Raw genomic sequence first — 22,508 nt, 5'->3', positions numbered from 1 at the left:
CTGGCGCCATCAGGTGGTTAATGTGGCGAACTGCATACGCTGGGTATTTTTTTCAGCATTTTCTGAGTGCGAAGGCAGTACATTCACAGGAATGTTGTGCACAAACAAAAACACAAGAAGTTCTTGGTATATATCATAATTTTACATATTTAAAAAAAAGAGAACCACGAGACTACAATTACAGGTATAAGCATTACAGCAAAGAAATTTAAAAAGAAACAAAAAATAAATTCACAGTACAATGTTAGTAACCAATAAATCCACTATACATCATTCAACAATCAACATGCACCACTATTCAAATGTAATTAAATAAATGAGATTTTGAATATTTTTAATGAACAGAAAATTTGGGAAAAAAAAATATATTCGTGAAAAAATTAGTTTACATATTAAATTCTCTGGGAAACAAATGCAGGACAATAACCTGGATATCACATCCCTAAACATTTGAAGTCAACTTGTGTAATTATTGTTATTGTATTGTTGTTGGTTGATACCCATAGTAGCATTCGTTTCCATTGCCGACTTGCTTCTTCCACAGATTTAAGAATAAGATGTTGGGTCCATATCAAAAAAGCCCTCCAGTTCCCACAGCAGCGTCTCGAAGGTGGGCCTGTCACACGCCTCGTCCTTCCAGCAGCCCTTCATGATATTATACAGGGCGTCTGGACACAAGGCCGGACAGGACATTCTGTAACCTTTGGAGAGCATCCGCACCACCTCCATGTTGGTCATTTCTGATTTGGGATCACAAGAGCATAACGTTAGTTCCAAAGGTACTAACTAGAGATCTGCGACCTGTCCGCGACTGACGGGCCCCGATAAAGTATCGGATTTCGGGCCGGGCACAGATCAGATTCTTATGTTTAACTTTGAACCCGGGTCAGATTTGGGTTAGCTTTCTATGAGTGATTTTTGCAGTTGCTGGGTCCTTTGCTGGTTTGCGTATTCCATACCAATTCCCCCCCCCCCCCAACCCCCCACGTCTACCAGCCACCAAGCAAGCAAACGACTAGCAATGGAAGAAATACGGCAAAATCTTGCAAATGTCTCCGTATGCATGTGACTAATATTTCCACAATTTCGGGTTTGGCTCAGGTTTTGCAGTTTTACATTTTCTAATACTATTCAGGCTGGGTCGGGTTCGGTCTCCGTCGGCTGGGATACAGGCTAGGTCGGGTTCGGTCTCCGTCGGCTGGGATACAGGCTAGGTCGGGTTCGGTCTCCGTCGGCTGGGATACAGGCTAGGTCGGGTTCGGTCTCCGTCGGCTGGGATACAGGCTGGGTCGGGTTCGGTCTCCGTCGGCTGGTATACAGGCTAGGTCGGGTTCGGTCTCCGTCGGTTGGGATACAGGCTAGGTCGGGTTCGGTCTCCGTCGGCTGGGATACAGGCTAGGTCGGGTTCGGTCTCCGTCGGCTGGGATACAGGCTAGGTCGGGTTCGGTCTCCGTCGGTTGGGATACAGGCTAGGTCGGGTTCGGTCTCCGTCGGTTGGGATACAGGCTAGGTCGGGTTCGGTCTCCGTAACCTCTTTCCCTGCAATTTCCACTTTGAAAATGACACTCATTGAACCTCTGATTATTATTCAGCCTCTAGCACTCATGATTTCCGCAGTCATCCCTCCTCAGAAACTAACCGCTATGCTCATTCACCGCCTGAGCTGCGAAGCACAGAGCAGCCTAATGGCCGGCAGCCCATCTCGAGGAAATGTATCATTTAAATCTCTCAAAATAGCAATGATGTGGTCAGAATAAGGAATCGCTGGGAAATACTGCAAGTGCTCTTACCCGGATAGGGAATCTGCCCAAAGGTCATGATTTCATGCAGAAGGATTCCAAAGGACCATACATCAGATTTAATGCTGCACTTTTTGAAATGGATTACTTCAGGCGCCGTCCATTTGATCGGGAACTTGCAGTTCTCATTTGCTTCGTAATCATTATCATTCTGTGCACCCAGAAAAACAGAAACACACATATTATTAGCATTTGCCTGAATAGGTTTTAAAAAGCAGCTCAATTAATTGCTGCTGCTCATCCTGCAATCTTTGTAGCTCGTGCTTTAGTGCAAAGCCTAACGAGAAACATGCAATTTACAGAAAGATCCTGATTTTAATATCTCATAATCCTACATGACTCACTGTTCCTGTTACAGAAGACCCTCTTACTAAATCAGGCATTGAAACTAGTAGCTACTTAGCTAATGAATGGATTCTTGCCACTAAGACAAGGTAAAAACTGAACCTTGGTACTGAACAGAGACGGACGCTGGACAACAAAAAAGCAGCAGGGTGACTTTGTCTGACCTCAGTTTCACTGCCATTACTGAGCTATGGGGTTCAAATTAGGGCTACTTGACACTGGAAAAAAAAACAACTGCACTGTAATTTTTTGGCAATAATTACTTCAATACGTATAAAGCAAAAAGCAGTTCAAAATTTACCCAAACTAAACTATAGCCAAATAGAACTAATCTACCAACGGAGTCTGTCAAATAATGTGGCAGTGTTGCCAAAAACTGGCTGACAAATCACTTGTTTTTGCTCAATATCATCTCTGTAGAATCTAAAATATTTCCATACAGAATATTTCCAGCAGAAGCTAAATAGTTTTCGAGTCCCCGTCTTCGCGTTTCTCCTCCCAAAGAGTGATTTAAACAGTGCTCACGCAAAATTAGCAGCGGTAATCCCGAGGTGCTCCCAGGCCAGCCGAGAGACATAGCCTCTCCAGCGTGTCCTGGGTCCTCCCCGGGGCTCCTCCCAGAGGAGCAGCACGACATATGAAGATGATATTAATATTATGCAAGCTTAGCCCTAATGCAGAGCCTGCTTGTCACTCACTAACAACAAAGCCCATGTACCCAAAAAACCTTAAACGGAGTAAATTATATTAGACTTCTCAGAGTTAGTCATGGAAAATGAGAACTGTGCAAGTTTTTTTTGTATTGAGCAGGAAAAAAGTTATAGCATGATGTTTGATATCGAACCTCCTGCAATGTGATTATTGTGACAATAATGATGACAATGCTGAAATGATACATTGTGCAGCCCCTGTTCAAATGTCTCTATAGCAAGTTATTTATAATCTGCAAGCTAGCTATCAAAATCGTTGCAAAACTCACCAGGAAGACTCTGGTCAGGCCGAAGTCAGCCACCTTGCAGATGTTATTCTCTCCCACCAGTACATTCCTGGCTGCCAAATCTCTGTGGATGTAGTTCTGTTGCTCGAGATAGGCCATCCCAGAAGTCACCTGTGCAGCCATTTCAATCTGGCCTGAAAGGGTAATTTTATCCCCTTGGTCATCTATAGAAGCAAAGTAAAAATACACATATTACACCAAAACTACACAAAATAGTTCAAGACAGATTCATAAAACAACTGACATTTTATATAATAAATGGGTTTTTAATAGTACATCAGTGTGAAATTGTCCTGTTTCCTATCCTACTTTTCTCATTAAATGAACAAATGTTTCACATTTTCAGGCAGTATATCACCCACGGAATAACCAGCACATTTTCCTAAAATGTTCTGCAGGTTTTATGGCCTCCTATTGTGCACATAACTTAAAAAAAAAAGACTTTCTGATTTGTTGTAAATTACAATAAGGTATCAACTCACATTTGAGGTATCATAATTTGATATCTGAACTCATGTTTCTTGATTAATGCTTCCATTGTGATATCCAGTTTCATTTTCAATTCCGTGTTACCATGACAGTTGTAAGCACAGGAAAATAAAATCTGACCTCATATGTTTAAATGAAATTATTATTCTGATGCACTAGTCTTTCTTCCATAACCTGAATCATTCAGAGAGACCGTTCTAGAAAGTAGATGTCAGAATAGAATGTCATAACAGATGTTAACTAGAGGTGGAAAGTTTGGATTCAGAAAGTAGAGATACAGAAATCCAATATTTTGTTTCAACCAACCAGCTGAGTACTCTGTGAATGTGGCTCTGTGCTCAACTGATTGGTCTTGATCTTTCTGAACCTGAGTTTTCCACATCTGATGTTAACTATCGGCGTCATAAAAGGAGCCCACGTTCAAAAACCCTGGGAGGCCTAAATATTTGCCTTATACAAATCAAAAGACTTGCTGATTGATTGATTGATTGATGAAGCCCTTTATTGCTGTTGCAATACACCTTGTCACATGGTCACAAGTACCAGCGAAATAATGGCTATCAACCCGACCATACATATACAACACACGTAGGGGGTAGACAGGTCAGGAAGACAGGGGATTGTAGGAAAACTCAGAGAAACAAGATTACGCGAGGATAGTGTAGGTGAATAAAAAAAAAAAACAGCCCCCAGACTGTACTCCAGTAGGGAGGACAATATAGGAACAGAGAAAAAAAAACACCTCAGCAATAAGCACATAGTCACCATAGCTCACAACATCAAGTCGAGACTTGCAACAGGGGTGGGGAATGGGGAGGTGGAGGTAGTCCAGCATAGACAAACAGCCGTCCGTTCCTGCAGCCAGACGGCGCTGTACAAGGACCCGCTCGTTCACGCTGGGGGTATGAAGCGGCGAAGGCGTGGGATGGGGGTAGGGTGTCCTTGTGGTTGGGGGAGAGGAATGCAAGAGAGTCTCACTGCCTTGTTCTTCAGGGGGAGTTGTTGAGCTCAGCAGAGGCCTTGGCCAAGGCCCGTGCTGATTAGGGGGGAGCCAAAAGAGATAGAATAGGGTTGTTTGGGTTTTTGTGCGAGAAGCTGCAATTTCGCAGCTCCTCTAATGTCCACGCTGGTCCCCGTCGTTTAAATCCTGTGCAAAGCCTTTAGCTCCTCCGTGATGTTCTCCAGTCTGCGGTCCATAGTCACGGTGATGTAATCAAATCTGCGGTCATTTGACACTGTGATGTTATCCAGTTTGCGATCTATGGCCATAGTCTGAGCGCCAACAGCTCCGCCAAGACCATCAATCAATTTGGCCAGCCTAGAGGGGTTTTGAGCGGCTGTCACCGTTTTCTTCAATTTCCGATAAACCAGGGCGATGCCTAATCCAATCAGCATAAGACCCGTTATCAAGGTTCCGAATAGGTAGATATCTTCGATGTCCTCCACGGAAAGAGCTGCCAGACACACGACCCTCCACTTCTCCCATCCATCCATCGTGTAGCCGGCTGCGTACGTTCCTGCAGGACAGTCAGGTTCCCCCGAACCTGCGCTCCTCTGCGAGAAGATGGTGTCAATTGCGTTGAGAGACCAGTTGATCAAATCCATAATTTCCTTAGTTTTGAAGAGCAGGGCTGAGAGGGTCTCCCGAGTATAGACAGTTAGACAGTAGACTAGACGAGACGAGAGAAGCAAAGCAGGGAAGATAAGGGGAGGGAGAGGGAGAGAAGTGCGTCCGCCTCCGCTGAGAGTGCAAAGTGATTGAACTTGCTGGATATCTTGGCTAATAGCATGTAGAATGGCAAGTTAAGATGGAGAGTTAAGGGATCATACTATGACTGCTTAATAAATATGTTTGCGTTAGCCACAACGCCAAGCTAAACGGAAGGAGACCTGGCCGCTTTTCTCCAGCCTAAATAAACATGTACGAAAGCATGACTCAGCTGCTCCAGTACAGCATGACTGGAATGACAGGAATGCCAACCTGTCTCTCTCACACCGGAACATCAGCTTTCAGGCCAGGACACTCAACACAAGCTGGACCGGTATGAGTTTCTCTGATATACAGTATGGATCTACCCAGTAGACTAAAAAAACAATATTTATGTCACCAGGGGTTTAAAAATAATAAAAGAATTTTAAAAAGGTATCAAGGTGAGTGTGGCTCTGTGGGTGAGGGGTATGGGCAACTAGGTCAGAACAGTTAGGACGAGGGCCCTAAAAAATTTGGAATATAATTAGATTGGTCTGAGTTGGTACATCAAAGGGCCCCATCTCTGCAGCTACTGACATCCTGATTACCAAAGCTTATGTGTTTGACTCACAGATCCATCTGTGTATTGGATTCTCACGTCATCCCTGTTTACACATGGCTTTCTATTGTGTGCTCCTCCCACGATGAAAAGCAAAATTGCCTGCACTGTGTAATCCTGGGTTTTGCAATACACCAACATTCCATTCAGGGTGCCTCCCATCTCAGAACCAGACATATTCCCTTTACAGCCAAGAGGAAATGACAACATTTCAAATGGAAGTGCGAAGAGGGTGTGACCGACTGCAGTGGGCTCTTACTCCGTAAATACTCCAGCAGGCTCCCGTTCTTCATCAGCTCAGTGATGATGTAAATAGGCTCCTCCAGCGTACAGACGGCATAGAGCTGGATCAGTTTGGGATGCCGCAGTTTCTTCATTATGGCGGCCTCTCTGAGGAAGTCCTTGGGATCCATAGTACCTACATCAATGGGAGAAATGGCTGGTAAATGCAAATTAAAAAGTACACACACCCATGTCTAACACAAACGTGTAATTGGCTTATATGAAGATAATTCTTTACACTGTTCAAAAAAATGGTTCATCCCTGGTACAGATTTGTACCCCAAGGTACCAACAACAATAATGTACCCTGAATGATACAAAAACGTTTCTCAGAGTCCATTTCTGTGCCTTAAAAAGGTACATTTACTGACAGCTGGGGTACAATTGAGGGTACAGCCCCAGTGACAAGTAATGGTACGTTTAAAGCTACAAATTGATACTTTTGTTCTGACAGTGTGAGCACCATATCACTTTGAATTTCTAGTACTGGAGTTAAATCAAAGGCAGTCAATAAACCGAACTGGTAGAGAGCCACAGATATCAAGAACGTCTACCTGGTTTGGGGGTTTTGACTGCCACAGGGGTGGTGTTGTTCCAGAGACCTTCATGGACATCACCATACTGACCATTTCCCAGCTTCCTTATGAGTTTGATCATCTTGCGGTCGATCTCCCACTTATCCACTGTGTCGTAGGAGAGCCCGTGAGTCTGTGGGGCTTGCAGCTGCAAGGAAACACACATAGCATGTAACATAACAAGCTGATGCTCTGTGGGTGGGACCGGGCACGGAGTGGCCACTTGGGAGAATTCCCGTGGGCTGTTTAGCTGTAGTGCTGATCAACCAAATTATTTGACAAGTTAAGAAGTTAGGCAGTCGGAAACAAAATTTTACAAGTTTGAAATTCAAAATGGCAACCATCTCTCTCTCTCTCTCTCTCTCTCCCTCTCTCTCTCTCTCCCTCCCTCCCTCCCCATACACACAGACAATAGACCATGACTGCTCTACACAGAGAAACACACAAATATGCAGCACATGCGTCAGTGTGATTGCATGTCATTTAGAGCGGGTTGAGCGCAGTGCGTGGCTCTGGAGGTGCCGCAATTAATCGCTTGCTATTGCCAGTAACTGGAAGTTTTTTTAAACAATGGCTGTTAGACAGAAACCAGACAAGACTGGAAATGTCATACAAAATGGGCTGGTCTTGACCCTAAAACTCCCAAGCTGAAAATCAGTCCTACTCTGTGCCTGGCTGTCACATGCATCTGGCGTGATACTTTCAGAATGTCACGCTCTTATGGCAAATCTGTTATGTCATTATAAACATAAAATTAGCGAAATCAAAAAATGTTGGGGTAGTTTTCAAACCCTTCAGACTATTTTCAAGGTAATAAAACTGATACATACATGTAAATGCGTGTGCAGAATTGTCTCGCATTGAAAACCTCAGGCCAGCCAGCTGACCAAAGTTGGCAGTTTTCTGTCACCCCACTAAAAGGACTCCTATTTACTGCCCTTGAACCACATGATAACATGTATATTTGGAACAAAACGGAACAATCAGAATCATTCAGGGAAAATCACAAGACTAATTTTTCATGCCCTCATAGTACTTCATGCCCTTGGGGCAGAGAAACATAAAAGCAGCGGTCTCCTTACCTTCTTACATGGCGTGGTGAGACGCACACAAAGGCCACCGGCATCTCTGGAGTAGTGCTTAACGAGATCCTTAAGAGTTCTAAAGGTGTGGTTCTTCGCTATGCAGTATTCTCCATCAAGGTTTCTTAGCACCTTGTAGTGCTTCACTTTTCCATCATCTAGCACTGGAACAGAAAGAAAATGAGCACTGGCTTCTATTCAGGTCTGTGAGGTGATACCCACAGAGTTAACGGGACGTAGAAAAGCGTACAGTGGCTCAGTCAGTAGCACCATCGCTGTAGGGGATTCCCCCAGGATCTCTCCTAAGGTGCACAAAGAATATTCTGCTTGTGTGTCTCCTTTGATGGTATTTCGTCTGTGGTGTTTCCCTGCCCTGTGCTTCCTGGAACAGGTCACTGAAACCTTGTATTAGTCAAGACGATACTGAAGGCGGATGGATAAAGATGTATAGGGTGAGCAATCCAGACATTTCAACTGCAGCTGAAATCACAACATGCATCTCTTCTCTCTCCCACGTTCTCCTCAGCAAGAAAAGAAAATGGGAAAACCCATTATGTTTTGACCCAGATACTATCAACAGAGGAGTTTTTGGCTGAGAGGAGGAAGTTCAGAAAGCCACATGCCACATGCCCCAAGCTGTTCTTTATAAAGACGAGGGTCAGTTTCACCCGCCGGGGTTTTATATCATCTGAGTCTATGGCTGTTTAAAAAATATCGTGACTCATAAATCCATTCTCACTGTCCGTGTCGGGCTCCATCCACCTCAGCCACACGCAGGTGTTCACTGACACCACAAAGGGCTATTTACTCACTGAACTCAATGGCTTATCCCAAGACTGGGTTATCCCAAGACTGGGTTATCCCAAGACTGCTAAGCTCCAAGTGCCGCTTTACCACTAACAGGGGCTACGATTGGGTTTTCCATTTATATGGAAATGAAAATGAACATAACAAATCTGATAACAATATTAAAATAACAATGTTTAAGTGTTATGTAGAGCAATCAGACGAGTGCAGCATTAACCGCCATCCATCTTCTATGTTGGCTTGTTCTATGCAGGATCTCAGGGGTCTGAAGTCTATCCAGGAGGCTACGGGCACAAGGCAGGAAACAACCCAGGATGGGGCGCCAATCCATCACAGGGCACAAGGCAGGAAACAACCCAGGATGGGGTGCCAACCCATCACAGGGCACAAGGCAGGGAACAACCCAGGATGGGGTGCCAACCCATCACAGGGCACAAGGCAGGAAACAACCCAGGATGGGGTGCCAACCCATCACAGGGCACAAGGCAGGGAACAACCCAGGATGGGGTGCCAACCCATCACAGGGCACAAGGCAGGGAATAACCCAGGATGGGGCACCAAGCCATCACAGGGCACAAGGCAGGAAACAACCCAGGATGGGGTGCCAACCCATCACAGGGCACAAGGCAGGGAACAACCCAGGATGGGGTGCCAACCCATCACAGGGCACAAGGCAGGGAACAACCCAGGATGGGGTACCAAGCTATCACAGGGCACAAGGCAGGGAACAACCCAGGATGGGGTGCCAACCCATCACAGGGCACAAGGCAGGGAATAACCCAGGATGGGGCACCAAGCCATCACAGGGCACAAGGCAGGAAACAACCCAGGATGGGGTGCCAACCCATCACAGGGCACAAGGCAGGGAACAACCCAGGATGGGGTGCCAACCCATCACAGGGCACAAGGCAGGGAACAACCCAGGATGGGATACCAAGCTATCACAGGGCACAAGGCAGGGAACAACCCAGGATGGGATACCAAGCTATCACAAAGCACACACACCTGGGGAAAATCCGGCAACTGCAATTCACCCTAGCGTGCTTTTGGACTATGGGAGGGGGAAATCCAAAGAACTTTGAGGAAACCCCACCACGACATGGGAGGAGCATGTAAATGCCACACACGGAGCCTGTGTGGAGACTCGAACCCTGGTCCTTGAGATGTGCGGCAAGAGGGCTGGTCATCAGGCCACTGCGGCAGTAACCCTTAATACCCCAGGGTGTTACCCCAGCCTAAGGGCAGATTAATTACTAATGATGTAAGTGTGGTGTTGTGTTGGAGTGGGCTGGCTGCAGCCCTTCTTCACTCTCCTCCCCTGTTCCCTCCCGCTTACCTGAGAGTGACAGCTCTCCTCTATGACTTTCACTTTCTCTGATAAGGAAGGCGCCATGAACATTTCCGTCACACAGTAGCAACTTCTCTGAATCTGCCCTCTTGGTATCCGGAAAATACCACCTAGAATCACAGGCAGGTTAGCATGAACCGCGCTGGGCGTGTCAGTGCAGTCCTGCTCAGGATTCAGAGCATTCCTGTTTTAGTTTGGCACTGTCCTGGAATAGACCAAATAACTTAAGTTATTCTGATGGGCAAAAAAAGTTTCTAAAATGGCGTGTAACAGAAATCGGAGTTTAAAAAATCCTACCAAAAAGTGTTGAATATGCTGAAAGACTTGGGATGTTCGACTGACGCCATAGCACTAAAACTTATAAAACTTAATGACAACATTTAAAATGTTACATTTTACTGTATAAGAATGTACCGTTCTGATCACAGAACCACAAAACAGCCAATTTGACAAGCTATCTGCTAAATGTTTACGGCTGTATTCCTTTTTACAGTGGTGTACCTTCCTTGTATTTTGATTGTGATCATTTAAATAGTATCTCAAATGTCAGCGGTACACGAGGCTCTGCTTTGCTTTTACCTCAAACCTCTGACTGCGCCCATCATAAAGCAATTCCGTCAGAAACAACCTTTAAACCGAAGCAAAGCGATTACCTGAAACTGATAACCAATAACCAGAGCTGTGCCAAAAACAGCCAGAATAAGCCTGTAATTATGTGTCAGTGCTCTTTATATGTGTCTCAATAATAAAAACCAAAGACAGAGCATTTCAAGGTATAGTGTTCTTAATTTCATTACCAGCAGGAATTGCTGTATCAGAATCAGAAATGAATGCGTGAGGCAAAGCATTCATTTCCTTCACTTTGTGAATGAATCAGCCACAAACATTTATAAACACTTTTTCCGAAATCACAGATACTACAGTACGTGCCACTTAATCTTTTTAAAAAAAAAAAATCCCAATGACTGTTCTAGTGCGTGTGGTTACACCAGTTTAGCTGGAGTTGATGTTGTGAACTGTGTTCGCTGAAAGGAGGTGAACAGGCCGTTTCCTGCTACAACAGAGATTATACTTCATTTTTAAATTTTAGTACGGTATGTTAATTATAGAATAAGTTTTCGATAAAAGGTGTGCAGCAGTTGCATGTTTCTACGCGACGTTTGTATGTTTTATCTAATAATTACAGCTTCCCATTGTATATATACTTTATACTACAAAATATACTACAAAATTTTCGTAGTTTTCGTATATGTCCCATACTGTATGCCAATGTTTTACACATATTAGCTGCATATGAAACTTAAAGACCAAATGGTTTTCCCACATTTTCACAGAAATTAATAAATATAAATTATATTATACATGCGTATAAATAACGAATCATGTGTGATTTAAACATCTCGTTGCATTACATGTAATTGGGATGTACATAGCACATTCCTGGATTTATCAGTGAGAAATAAACAGTATAGGTGGATAACAGGTATGAAAGATGGGACAGCGCGCTGCACTTACGGCTCCGCATCTAGACTTTCTTGGGGCGCCACGTAATTTGACGGCACGTATCCCTGCTTATTGGCCGATATGCCGGTCAGCGCCTTGACGATCCACCACTCCTCCGTGTATTTATAAAGCACTTCCAGCTTGTCGCCGGCCCTGACGCTCAGGTCGTCGTCCGTGCGGGCTGTATAGTCGTACAGGGCGACATAGTAGCGGTGACCCTCCGGCAAGGGGGGCAGCGGCCGGGTGAGGATCGGCGCAGACGGTTCAATCTTCTGAGCAGGCGGTTCGGCGTCCGGCGGAGGTTTGATCAAACACGGGCAAACTCTACGGATGCAGATCAAGCAGTACTGGGGCATTTCCATCACTAACTAATAAACCTGGATTTTCTCATCTGAACACGATAATTCGGGTCACATGACGTGACCCCGAAGGTGCGCACCGACTGCCTTAAGTATCACTAAAGCTTAAGTTTTCATCCATCTTGTCCCAGCTGCAGTGACTATGTGATACTAGTGTTTCGAAAGCAACTTAGCACCTTAACCCTGGCCTATGCTCAGTGAACTGATTGCCCGCATATATGCCCAGCATTTAACTTTGACTGTTTCCTGGTTTTCCTGAATTCATTCACCTGCAGAACAACCCGCTGCAAGTACAACCAGCTGAGCGACTGCCTGTTAACTGTTACGGTACCTCCTGCGGAAAACCAGTCTGTCCAGTTCCTTTTTAAAAGGTCCCATTCCTTTTAGTTACGGGGTTGTTTTTCTATGCGCTGTTTATTGTATTCTATGAAGCAGAATCATTAAAGAGACACGTCCCGTACCTAGATTGACATTTACGGTAAGTCTGATTTATTGAACCATTAAATTGGCGACGGCAGATTGATCATTTACCTTTAAAGCTGCTGGGATGTGTTTGTATTACCGCGTTCCATATCTGACGTATTAGATAAATAAGATTTCGAAAGCAGATCCCCAGTGTGCTGGTAAGCTAAACACATACATTGTTGGTGGTAGTTTATAAAAAAAAGTTTATTTTTTTATCAGTAAGCATTGCAAGTAAAAATGAGGTTTGGGGGTGTATTTCACTTCTGTCGTGTGTGTGTCTGTGACGTTTGCATGTTCCCCTCATGTTCTCCTCAAACCATCATGGTTTGCTGCTTTGTGATGAGTGCATGTTCTGTGCGTCCCATCCGGGGCGTCCCTGTCCCCTGTCCGTCCCATCCGGGGCGTCCCAGTCCCCTGTGCGTCCCATCCGGGGCGTCTCTGTCCCCTGTGCGTCCCATCCGGGGCGTCTCTGTCCCCTGTGCGTCCCATCCGGGGCGTCCCTGTCCCCTGTGCGTCCCATCCGGGGCGTCCCTGTCCCCTGTGCGTCCCATCCGGGGCCTCCCTGTCCCCTGTGCGTCCCATCCGGGGCGTCCCTGTCCCCTGTGCGTCCCATCCGGGGCGTCCCTGTCTCCTGTGCGCCCCTTCTGGGGCGTCCCAGTCCCCTGTGCGTCCCATCCGGGGCGTCCCAGTCCCCTGTGTGTCCCATCCGGGGCGTCCCTGTCCTCTGTTCTTCCTGGTATAGGGTTCAGACTCACTGTAACCACACATTGGGTAAGTCCTATGGAAGTTCACAATTCATATTGCAAAACAAGACTTCCGTTTTGTATAAATATGTTAAGCATGTAGTTGAAAGTGACTTTTCATAAATTTTAGGTATACAGTGAACCATTAAGCAAACCATTAAATTACAATTTTATGTTACCCAAACTAATTCACCAATGGGAGGGAGGGACACAGCCCGTCTCTGAAGCCATGTGATGCTGATAAAATTGCTCCACTTGTAGTTTCTTCCCTGCATGACCCACATATCCACACCTATCTAAAGACGCCCAAACGTCCTGATCCTGCTCCCTGTGTAAATACATCGCTGTTATATTTTCTGCCTTTTTAGCTCCCATTTGTTTTGGTATGGTGATTATTCTACACCTGACCTCATGCCCCGTATTCCTGAAGAAAAATAAATAAATGAGTGTTTCCTCCTGGTTCTGTGCCCAGTATCATACTCCTAACACTAGAGATAGATACAGAGTTTACCTTTCACATGTAACATAAACAGCACAAAGAAATTCACATCAAAAAGTATTTTAGTACAGTTGTACTACCCAGGTAAAACATGCACTGAAGATCACCTCTTCATAGGCGTTCAGTTGTACCGGATGTGACACGGTACTCTTATAAAAAAATAACCCTAATGGAGTGTGAATGCATTTAACCAGCCCTCAGATATATCAGGACATTGAGCAGAGAACCAGCTACACCAACTTGGATTCATTGGTTTAGTCTCTAGAAAGACAGAAAGCTTGTAACTTGGTCACACGGGGTGGGGAGGGGGGGGGGGGGGTGTCAGAGTGGCACGGACACCCTGGCAGATTCAGGGGGCCCAGTGCTTCATATGGCTCAAGGTGACATTTTGTCGTGGGGGGTGACTGCTAGCCATTACATACCACCTGGGTGCCTCAGTGGTTAGCTTCGTCTTCTCTGCCGCACCAACAAAAGCTCCCACCCACTTGGTACACAAACACACACACCCACCCACACACACACACACACGTGCAGTCAGGTAAACATATCTTTATAGGGACCGCTCATTCATTTCTATTGGAAAAATGCTAATGCTAACTATGGCAACCTTTACCCCTACCCTGCCCTAACCATAACCATAAGTAACCAAGCAAAATACAAGAGTTTTGGCATTTTTTTGTTTTTTCATTGCAGTCACTGATTTTTATTAAATTGAGTTTTCCCTTATGGGGAAACCAGGAAACTGGTCCCCATAAGGGAAAAAAACGGGTATTCATCACGTTCTGGGGACATTGTGCCCCCATAAGGTAAGGTATACCCGCTCATGCACACACACACACACACACACACACAGATTAGGTATCTATATCTTTGTGGGGACTTTCCATTCATTTCTAGGGGCATCACCCTAATCCCAAATATGGCAACTTTAACCCAAAACCAGAACTAACCTTAGCCATAACTAACAAAACAAAATACAAGACTTAAGTTTTTTGATCATAGACTTATACAAAAATGAATTTCCCCTTGTGGGGAAAAATGGTCCCCATGACATTAAAACAGCAGGTTTTTGTATCACATTGTGGGGACATTTGGATGGATAGACAGGGATGGACATATCAATTTAATTGATTTAATAATAGAGTACCCTGGTATGCGGTTCAAGTTGTATCATTAATAGACTTCAGCGTGTACTAGATAAGTGAGTATATAATAAAATGCTGAAGCCATAAATATGATACATTGTTTCCATCCAGTAAAAAATATTGTGACACCTTCCTTCATTTGATAATCTGGTGATTAATCCTGGTATGCGTGATCTGAGCCAGTGGTAATTAGCTCTGTGTCTTATCCAAACTGAGTAGTGAGAATTGCTCACTGCTTAATCATTGTTAAGTGTAGAGCTCAGAGCTGTATTATAGTCTAGTGTCTATTTTGTTGGACTTTGGTTATGGTTACGCATGGTCCTGATTAGACAGCATTCTGCAGCTGGTGTGCTGGGCAAATGGTGTTTTCATCTTAAGTTTTCCGTGATTACTCTGGATTGTGTTTCAGCCCTGCTTCCCATTTTCTGGCTCTTGGTTCCTGTTTCAGGTATTCCAGCCTTTTGTGCACCGTGTCCTGAAGCTGCCACTACAGAATCTGTCATAAAGCCTTATTTGTGTTGAAATCTGGTGTCTGGTCCAGTCATAAGGCTTATATTTTTCCATGCACATAAAATCATTCAGTGACCATTTGTACCTTGTTAAATGGAACCAATGTCATCTCGTCAACCTTGAAATGCTTCACTATGAGATGAATGTAGTTACTCGTCTTATACTGTAACAAAGGTGCCAGAAGTCTTTGCTGCAGTCTCCTATTGACACTGGCAGTGTTTACCACACTCAACCCACACATTTGCATGGGTCCCCCTGTTGGCCACATATGGTCACTACATTAGGGGCCGGGGGAGTAACTTTTTGAATGGGCCCAGAAATACCCCCCCTCCCCCCTTGCCTATTGATATGCACCATACATTTGCTTCTCTACTTCTGAAGATTGAAGACATGAGCCATCTAACATGACTTCTTTCCCCCGCTTAGTAGATTATTGGTAAAAAATCTATATGAAATAATCAAAAATAAATTATTTATTCAAATAAATTCCGATATATAAATAATAATGAAAAAACGTTATGTATAATGACAGCTTGGGGCCACAACCAGATTAAGATGCAACATGATGGATAGATGGACAAATACAGTTGTGTAATTAGACACCTTTAACGTAAAGGCGCCTATGTAATTAATTAAAATCACAATATACTGGATAAGGAAATGTTCCGCCTTCGAAACACATTATTTTGTGCTTATGCCGTATAACGTGCATGTAATCTCAGCACGGAGGCAGGTGAGAGTTTAACGTGCGCGTTTTAGTTATGTATTACGGTAATGTCACCCGGAACTTCCCCATACAGCTTCTACCATTCTGTCGTCATTCTGGCTATTGTCCGGAAAACCTTTAACGCTATTAATCGAAAGGTGTCCGCTAATCATTCGTATTGGTCTTACTGCAAGGCCCGGTCTGCCAGTGTGCTTGAGAGCTGTCGGTTTGTTAATTTGGGGCCAAGCTTAAGGACGCCCATTGAATGTAGCGCTGGCAGGCAGGTTTTGTGTAGAGCCACCCCACGTGTTGCTATTGGGACGAATGTATTGGAGGCTTTGGATAGATACTGAATATTACCGTCTCAGTGACATTGCCAGATACAAGCCTTCCTGTCGCTCAAATTGAAACGCATAATAAGCTGTTTTCACTGTTATTTTGGCTTCATACCCTACACGATGAGCGAATATTTCTGCCTGTCAGAGTGTGATGTTATTGGTTTTGATTTGGACCACACTCTCTGTCGCTACCATCTAAAGGAAACCTCTAAGGTGAGTTATATTAATAAATGCAGTTCATTAATTTTTAATGCATTGAATCGATACTGAAAAACAGAAGACTGGTTCAACATGTGTAGACGTTATTCTAATAAACAAGATACCTGCAGTCCACCATCCAGGGTCATTCTGCGCTTGTACTGTACGCGTTACCAGTAGTACATACAGATAGGTCTCTTATGCACTCCATTCATTAATACCACCTATTATCTACTGACGGTATTTTGTTGAAGAGCCGACGACCGAGCGATTACAGTGTCGTCTTCCCGGTGTAATGATAATAACGTGCTTTGCTTGTGTTATTCTGGGCAAGTAGTTACATAAACCGCTGGAGTATAAAGCGCGCGACTTAACGTGCTCGTTCATACGCACGAGCTCCGAAGCGACGTGATGCCTTCGCTCTTATCTGATATTTAGCATCTCCACAGTGGGAAATACGTTTGCCTCATTTTCTTTAAAAGGACCTTAATGCCATTATATTGTGTCATTGCTGAATACCTAAAACGTATGTTGCATAACACCTACTGTACTTAATACTAATTAAACGAATGGTAGGGAAATTGTATTCGCGAGATACTATATTTGCGAAATGTTTCTTGACTGAGAGGACTGCTCACAAGTTACTGAAGTCAAAAGCACCACTGCACTAGCCGTCTATTCATGGTGATCGAATCACCTGGACTCCGATGACCAGCTGTTTTGTAATGTGGTACCCGTGTAAAACGGCAGCTTTTAACAAAAACTCAACTCTGCATTGATCCCGGTCCTGACACGATGACCTGGTCACCCGCAGCTCATCTACGACAGTTTCGCCCGGTACCTGGTGGAGCATAAGGGCTACGACAGGGACCTGCTGACCCTGACCCCTGCAACATGGGATTTCTGGTGAGTTTGTCCGGAATACAGGGAGAAATGGATCTTGACTTATTTGAACTGAGATAGTTCTCAAAGCAGAACAAGCCTGTGTTCTGGATTGCTTTCATTAATATAAACGCTACACGGTGTAATACAGCATGCCAAGCCCTAACACAGGAAGTAATCAAAAAAATATTAGGAATTATTAGCTAGAACAAAACTTTGGTGGACAGTAAGTAATTAGGTATTACGGTATTCTCTGACTCATGCTTGCACACTTGTCATGAAGCAGCAGATTATAACTGTAATGCTGCAGTATCCTTAAGTAAACTGTTTACCAGATTGTACCAGTGTAAGGAGCAGAGCTCCAAATGAGTAACACTGCAGAGAAGCATTTGCTTGATGACAAAGCGTAATATTTGCGTAGCAGCAAGTAGCACTGCTGGTAATTAAAAATAAAGCTGTTAGTGTATTAAGTAAGTCAAGTGAAATATTTGAAATATTTTTAATATATTTTTAAAACTGCATGAAGTATAAAATGTAGGTCACCCTGTGTCTGATGAGCATGTGTGCTTTTATAATTGCCTGGGTGGGAAGGCAGGGTGTCACATCCTGACCTGGGGAGAAGGAATTTGTCTTGGTTAAATGGATTTAAGACTAGTTTTGCCGGTATCAGTTTGCAGAAGCATAATTGTTGGTTATTAAAGAAATGTTTTTACTTTGCGCAGTTTCAAGGGTTTGGTAGTGGACCTGGAAGACGGAAATTTGATTAAGCTGGCTGAAGATGGAACCGTTTTAAGGTACTTCCAGAAAATAATTAAAAAATATATTTTACAGTGTCTTGTTTGAACTAACAAACATTTTGCTTTCAGGAACTAAGCCAGATGTACATAGTAATGAAAGTGAGTCATGTCACTGCCCCAGCTGTTTGGAGAGGGATTCAGTGCTTATCTGCATGTTTGCTGCTTCTGAGGAAGGTGTAGTTATTTCAAACAGGGGTCCTGAATCAGGGAGCAGGATTTCTTGCTTAGCCAGATAACTTGTTGGATTTAAGGTAGTCGGGGCTAAATGTACATGAACGAAGGTAAAGTCCATTTAAAATGGGGTACCTTAAATCCGACAATATATCCGGTTAAGCTAGAAATCCGGCTTTGTGGTAGAGGCCCTACATCGGGGCTAAATAAGAAAACCCTATATAGTAGGAAAGCTGCGTTTTCTGTTTGTGTCTCTGTGGTTTTGCAGCAAAATTGGAACATTTGAGTGGAAATAATAAAGATGAAGTCAAATGAATGAGTGCCCTCTTTTTATTACACCCTGGTAAACATGTTGTAACCTCTGCAGTTCTTGATTGGTCTCAAAGCGGCGATGACTTATTATCACTGGGGAAAATCAGATACTTTGCTCGGTCATGGGTAGCAGTAGTGAATTCCATGCAATCCGCGTGCTAATTACTGTAACAAAGATGCTGTGTTCCAGGTTACAGTAAAACCAGGCAGACCTGTTTTTGATGTAGTAATAGACCAAAGGCTGACGATGCTATTGATGGTTGGAGAGGATGACTTTAATGCCTCATTCTCTGGAATGGCATCCCAGCAGGAATCCGCTTCTCCTATTGCCGCTGCCTGATGAATATCTCGCTTAGGCCTTACGTGTGTACGTCTTGCTGATATCGATCAGCCGAATATCGCTGGAACTTAAGATCACGCACCTTTTTTTTCTGCACATTTAGCCGCATCCCAGCTTTTCCTACTGATTCCCGACATTTATGCATGATCAGTAGAAGAGATAGAATATCATAGTCATAGCTTTAAAGCTAATTACCGGCTGCAGCTTAATTATTCAAGATAAGGTTCTAGTCCACCTCTTCGATGTGCCAGATCAGGGTCACATGTTCTCGCCAAAAAGGGGTCGGGGGTTTATGACTTATTTGTGTATAATTAACTGCAGGTACATTTTCTGAACAGCCCAAAGCTCATGCATGTTACACTAAAAAAGAATGTGTAAATGGATTATATGCCCAAAATGACATGTCTGTGTTTGTACTGTGTTTCACGTGTCTGGTACATGTTAATTGCTCATTGATGTGCTTTTTTTTTTTTTTGAATGATTTGAGCTTTGATTGAGATCAATTATGACTTTTCATTCTTTAAAGAAATCAGTACAAAGATGTGAAAAAATAGACATAGAATAGATGGACATTAGTATGAAAAAGAATTGTAATAGAGATGTAATTCTGTTCTCCTGTCTGACCTTTGTCTAACGTCATCCAAGCACTGCTCCCCGGGCGCTGAGTTAGCTGCCCCCTGCTATGTCACGACGTCACATATGGGATAAATGCAGAGGACACATTTCGTTGTTGTGCACTGTGTGTTGTGCTGTGTCAACAATGACCACTGATCACCTAGTTCTAAAATTCTAATGCAAATGTAGCGTAAGCCATCATTTTAAAGATGAATCGTATAGAAGTTAGGGGAATTAAAGAATAAAAATGAGAATTCTAGCATTTCTCCATGAATGTTGTCCTCCGGGGCCTGGCCAGTCATGCAGTATGTGTTTGTCCACGATCGGTGCATGTTTGCGTGGGACTCAGATGTGCACTTTGACCGCATACAGCTGTTCTCGCTTCCCAGCTGTTACATATAATCCCTTGAGTATAGAAGAGGGATGAATAAAAACGAATTAGTATGCATTTGTTTCAGTATAGCAGCAAAGCAGTTTTTGTGGTAAGCTCTCTTCTGCTCTAAAATATAACCTAGTGTTTCCCCTGAACTTTTACGTGGACCCGGTACCGGATATATACTGTTCACTTACCCTTTTATGCTGCAGGTAATTCAGGCAAGGGCGCAGGTTTGGATTCTGCATTGGTAGGGACCAAGTCAGCCTGAGCGCCCTGCCCACTAAACACACATGGTACTCCCAGAATTTTGCTAGGGACATGTCTCTCAGGGCTACCCTAGGCTTGGACTGCCCTAGACTTTTTCCATCATACCATCCAAACATTATACCACAATATACGATATTTTTGATGGCATTTTCAAAAGCAGCCCTATTCAGGTTACAGGCTTGCGTCACGTTTGGTACAGTTTGGACGAATCTTGATATTGTAGCTGTCCATCTTGTAGACATTACTGCAGTGTTTCCCAAACCAGTCCTCTGGGCACACTGCACACTGGACCGATCCACATTTTTTGTTTTATCCCAGTTCCCTGCACACCTGTAAGGTATTTAGAGTTCCTGATTGCTTGGATCAGGTGTTATGGGAACTGGGATAAAACAAGAATGTGGATCCGTCCAGTGTGCCCAGAGGACTGGTTTGGGAGACACTGCACTATTGTATGCATGCTGTATTACGAGTTAGATATGGACAGTGGGTCATTATACGGCTGGCAGCTCTGCCCATTCTGCACCTGTTACACTAAGCCAGCCTTATGGAAGGTGTGTCCTGATAGAAAAAAGGTTAGGAAACACTGCAATGAGGTGCTTTCCGGTGTCTCTCGATCGGTGATACTATGATCCTCGGACATAATTGGGATCTGACGTGACTCAATCAGGTGTAACTTGATGTAAGACTGTATTTTGAAATCTCAGCAGTAAAATACACCTAGTGGGGGGGGTTTCCATGATTAATTTTGCCAGATGATTTAAAAGTACAATGGTTTACCCAAAATACCCAATATAACATGATATACCATATTACCACCCAAGCCCGGGCTATCCCCCCTAAAATGTAAAATATTCACAACTTCACAAGAAATGAGAACTGTTAAGGTGGACCATATCATGGCAGGAGAGCAGCTGTTGCTCTGGTTTTGGTTGTGCCCGTTTATGTAGCCAATTAAAGGAGCGAGGTAGATGCCGACTGCCTTTAAGTATCCTGTTGCTAGTGTGGCTGACCTGAGACATTGAGTGGCTCTGGGCTCAGTCTCTCTGCTTGTCTGTAACCAGAAGGTTGCCAGATTGAGCCTTGGCCTCAGCGGAATAGTCACATGTCCGTGGGTCCTTGAGCAAGGCCCTTAACCCCCAGCTTCAGGGACACCGCACATTGGCTCATCCTGTGCTGTGACCCCCAAGCTATGGAAAGCAAGATGGGGTTAATGGAAAAAAGAATTCCGATGTACCTGTACTTGCGCAAATGGCAAGTAAAAGATTCATTAAAAATATATATATTACTTGAATGAACACAAATTGTCGACTTTGCAGTCAAGTCACCAGAAATTATTAAAATGAGGTGTCAGGATGTGCCAGCCTCTCCGTGTGGTCAGCTGAATGTCTGATGTCGGTGTAGACAGCCTGCATTGTTAGCTTGGGTGCGTGTCAAGTGTTAAAGTATAGTTATGGGCGAATAATTTATGATAGCTTTTATTTAGTAATCTATCACTCGATTTACATTTAGTGACATTCTGTACACTTATTTTTTTGTTGTAATCAGTAGACAGTTATGCTTTCTATTCCCTTGTAGGGCATCACATGGGACAACTTGCTTAAGCACTGAAGAGATTATAAAGCATTATGGTCCCAAGAGAGAGTGGAAGCATTTTGACAGCCTGAATACCTCGTACACCAGATCAGGTATGTGTGTGACCACCTCACTGGGTTCCCTGTGGACAGCATCTAATCACATATGACATCATACGTCATTCATGCTTTTGAAGATTTCTTTCCTAGTTGACATTTTAAATGTTTAGAATTAATATTTTGGTAACACTTGATGGGATTTGTAACTGACATTTAGTTTGTGGTTAATTAACAAGTAATAGCTTAATACTACATTTGTGTTCAGAAAACGTCATTCATAAGAACAAGAAGACTCATTCACATAAGGATCATACGGATATCCTATAATATACTTCTACAACTGTATATTTGTTATATGATGTTTGTAATTATATGTTTAACTTTAAGGTCATTGAAAGTAGTAATTTTGTTTTTTTTGTAAGGAAAACTGGGATGATCAGTAGCATTCTATAACACTACTGGAAACACTAGAGCGATATTTTATGGTCATGTGTGTTTGATTTATGTTTTTTTTCTATTTGTACAATTCCACAGCAAAATACTATTTTTATGACAACTACTTTGATCTTCCTGGGGCACTTCTGTGTGCAAGGGTGGTAGATATGTTACACAAGGTAA

General features: G+C 43.6%; 2 protein-coding genes across 2 annotated transcripts in view; one reads left to right on the top strand and one right to left on the bottom strand.

The window, feature by feature from the left end:
* Positions 1 to 120: 120 nt before the first annotated feature.
* On the bottom strand, positions 121 to 12,333 carry frk (fyn-related Src family tyrosine kinase). Its single transcript, XM_023810203.2, has 8 exons — positions 11,549 to 12,333; positions 10,022 to 10,143; positions 7,879 to 8,042; positions 6,776 to 6,944; positions 6,199 to 6,357; positions 3,124 to 3,305; positions 1,791 to 1,950; positions 121 to 740 (listed from the first exon to the last, which is right to left on the bottom strand). The coding sequence occupies exons 1-8, from the start codon at positions 11,896 to 11,898 to the stop codon at positions 547 to 549; spliced, it is 1,500 nt and encodes a 499-aa protein (XP_023665971.2). The 5' UTR covers positions 11,899 to 12,333; the 3' UTR covers positions 121 to 546.
* Positions 12,334 to 16,045: 3,712 nt separating this feature from the next.
* Positions 16,046 to 22,508, top strand: part of nt5dc1 (5'-nucleotidase domain containing 1) — a 52,787-nt gene continuing 46,324 nt past the window's right edge. Inside the window, exons 1-5 of the mRNA XM_023810205.2 lie at positions 16,046 to 16,514; positions 17,314 to 17,405; positions 18,104 to 18,175; positions 21,835 to 21,944; positions 22,425 to 22,504. Coding sequence (XP_023665973.1) covers positions 16,422 to 16,514; positions 17,314 to 17,405; positions 18,104 to 18,175; positions 21,835 to 21,944; positions 22,425 to 22,504 — 447 coding nt within the window. The 5' untranslated portion in view covers positions 16,046 to 16,421. The remainder of the gene's footprint in view (positions 16,515 to 17,313; positions 17,406 to 18,103; positions 18,176 to 21,834; positions 21,945 to 22,424; positions 22,505 to 22,508) is intronic.

The sequence above is a fragment of the Paramormyrops kingsleyae genome, chromosome 19 (assembly GCF_048594095.1).
Source record: "Paramormyrops kingsleyae isolate MSU_618 chromosome 19, PKINGS_0.4, whole genome shotgun sequence".
In the NCBI taxonomy this organism is placed as follows: domain Eukaryota; kingdom Metazoa; phylum Chordata; class Actinopteri; order Osteoglossiformes; family Mormyridae; genus Paramormyrops; species Paramormyrops kingsleyae.
Note: the sequence above shows the minus strand (reverse complement) of the source record. Positions and strands in the feature narration are given on the sequence as shown.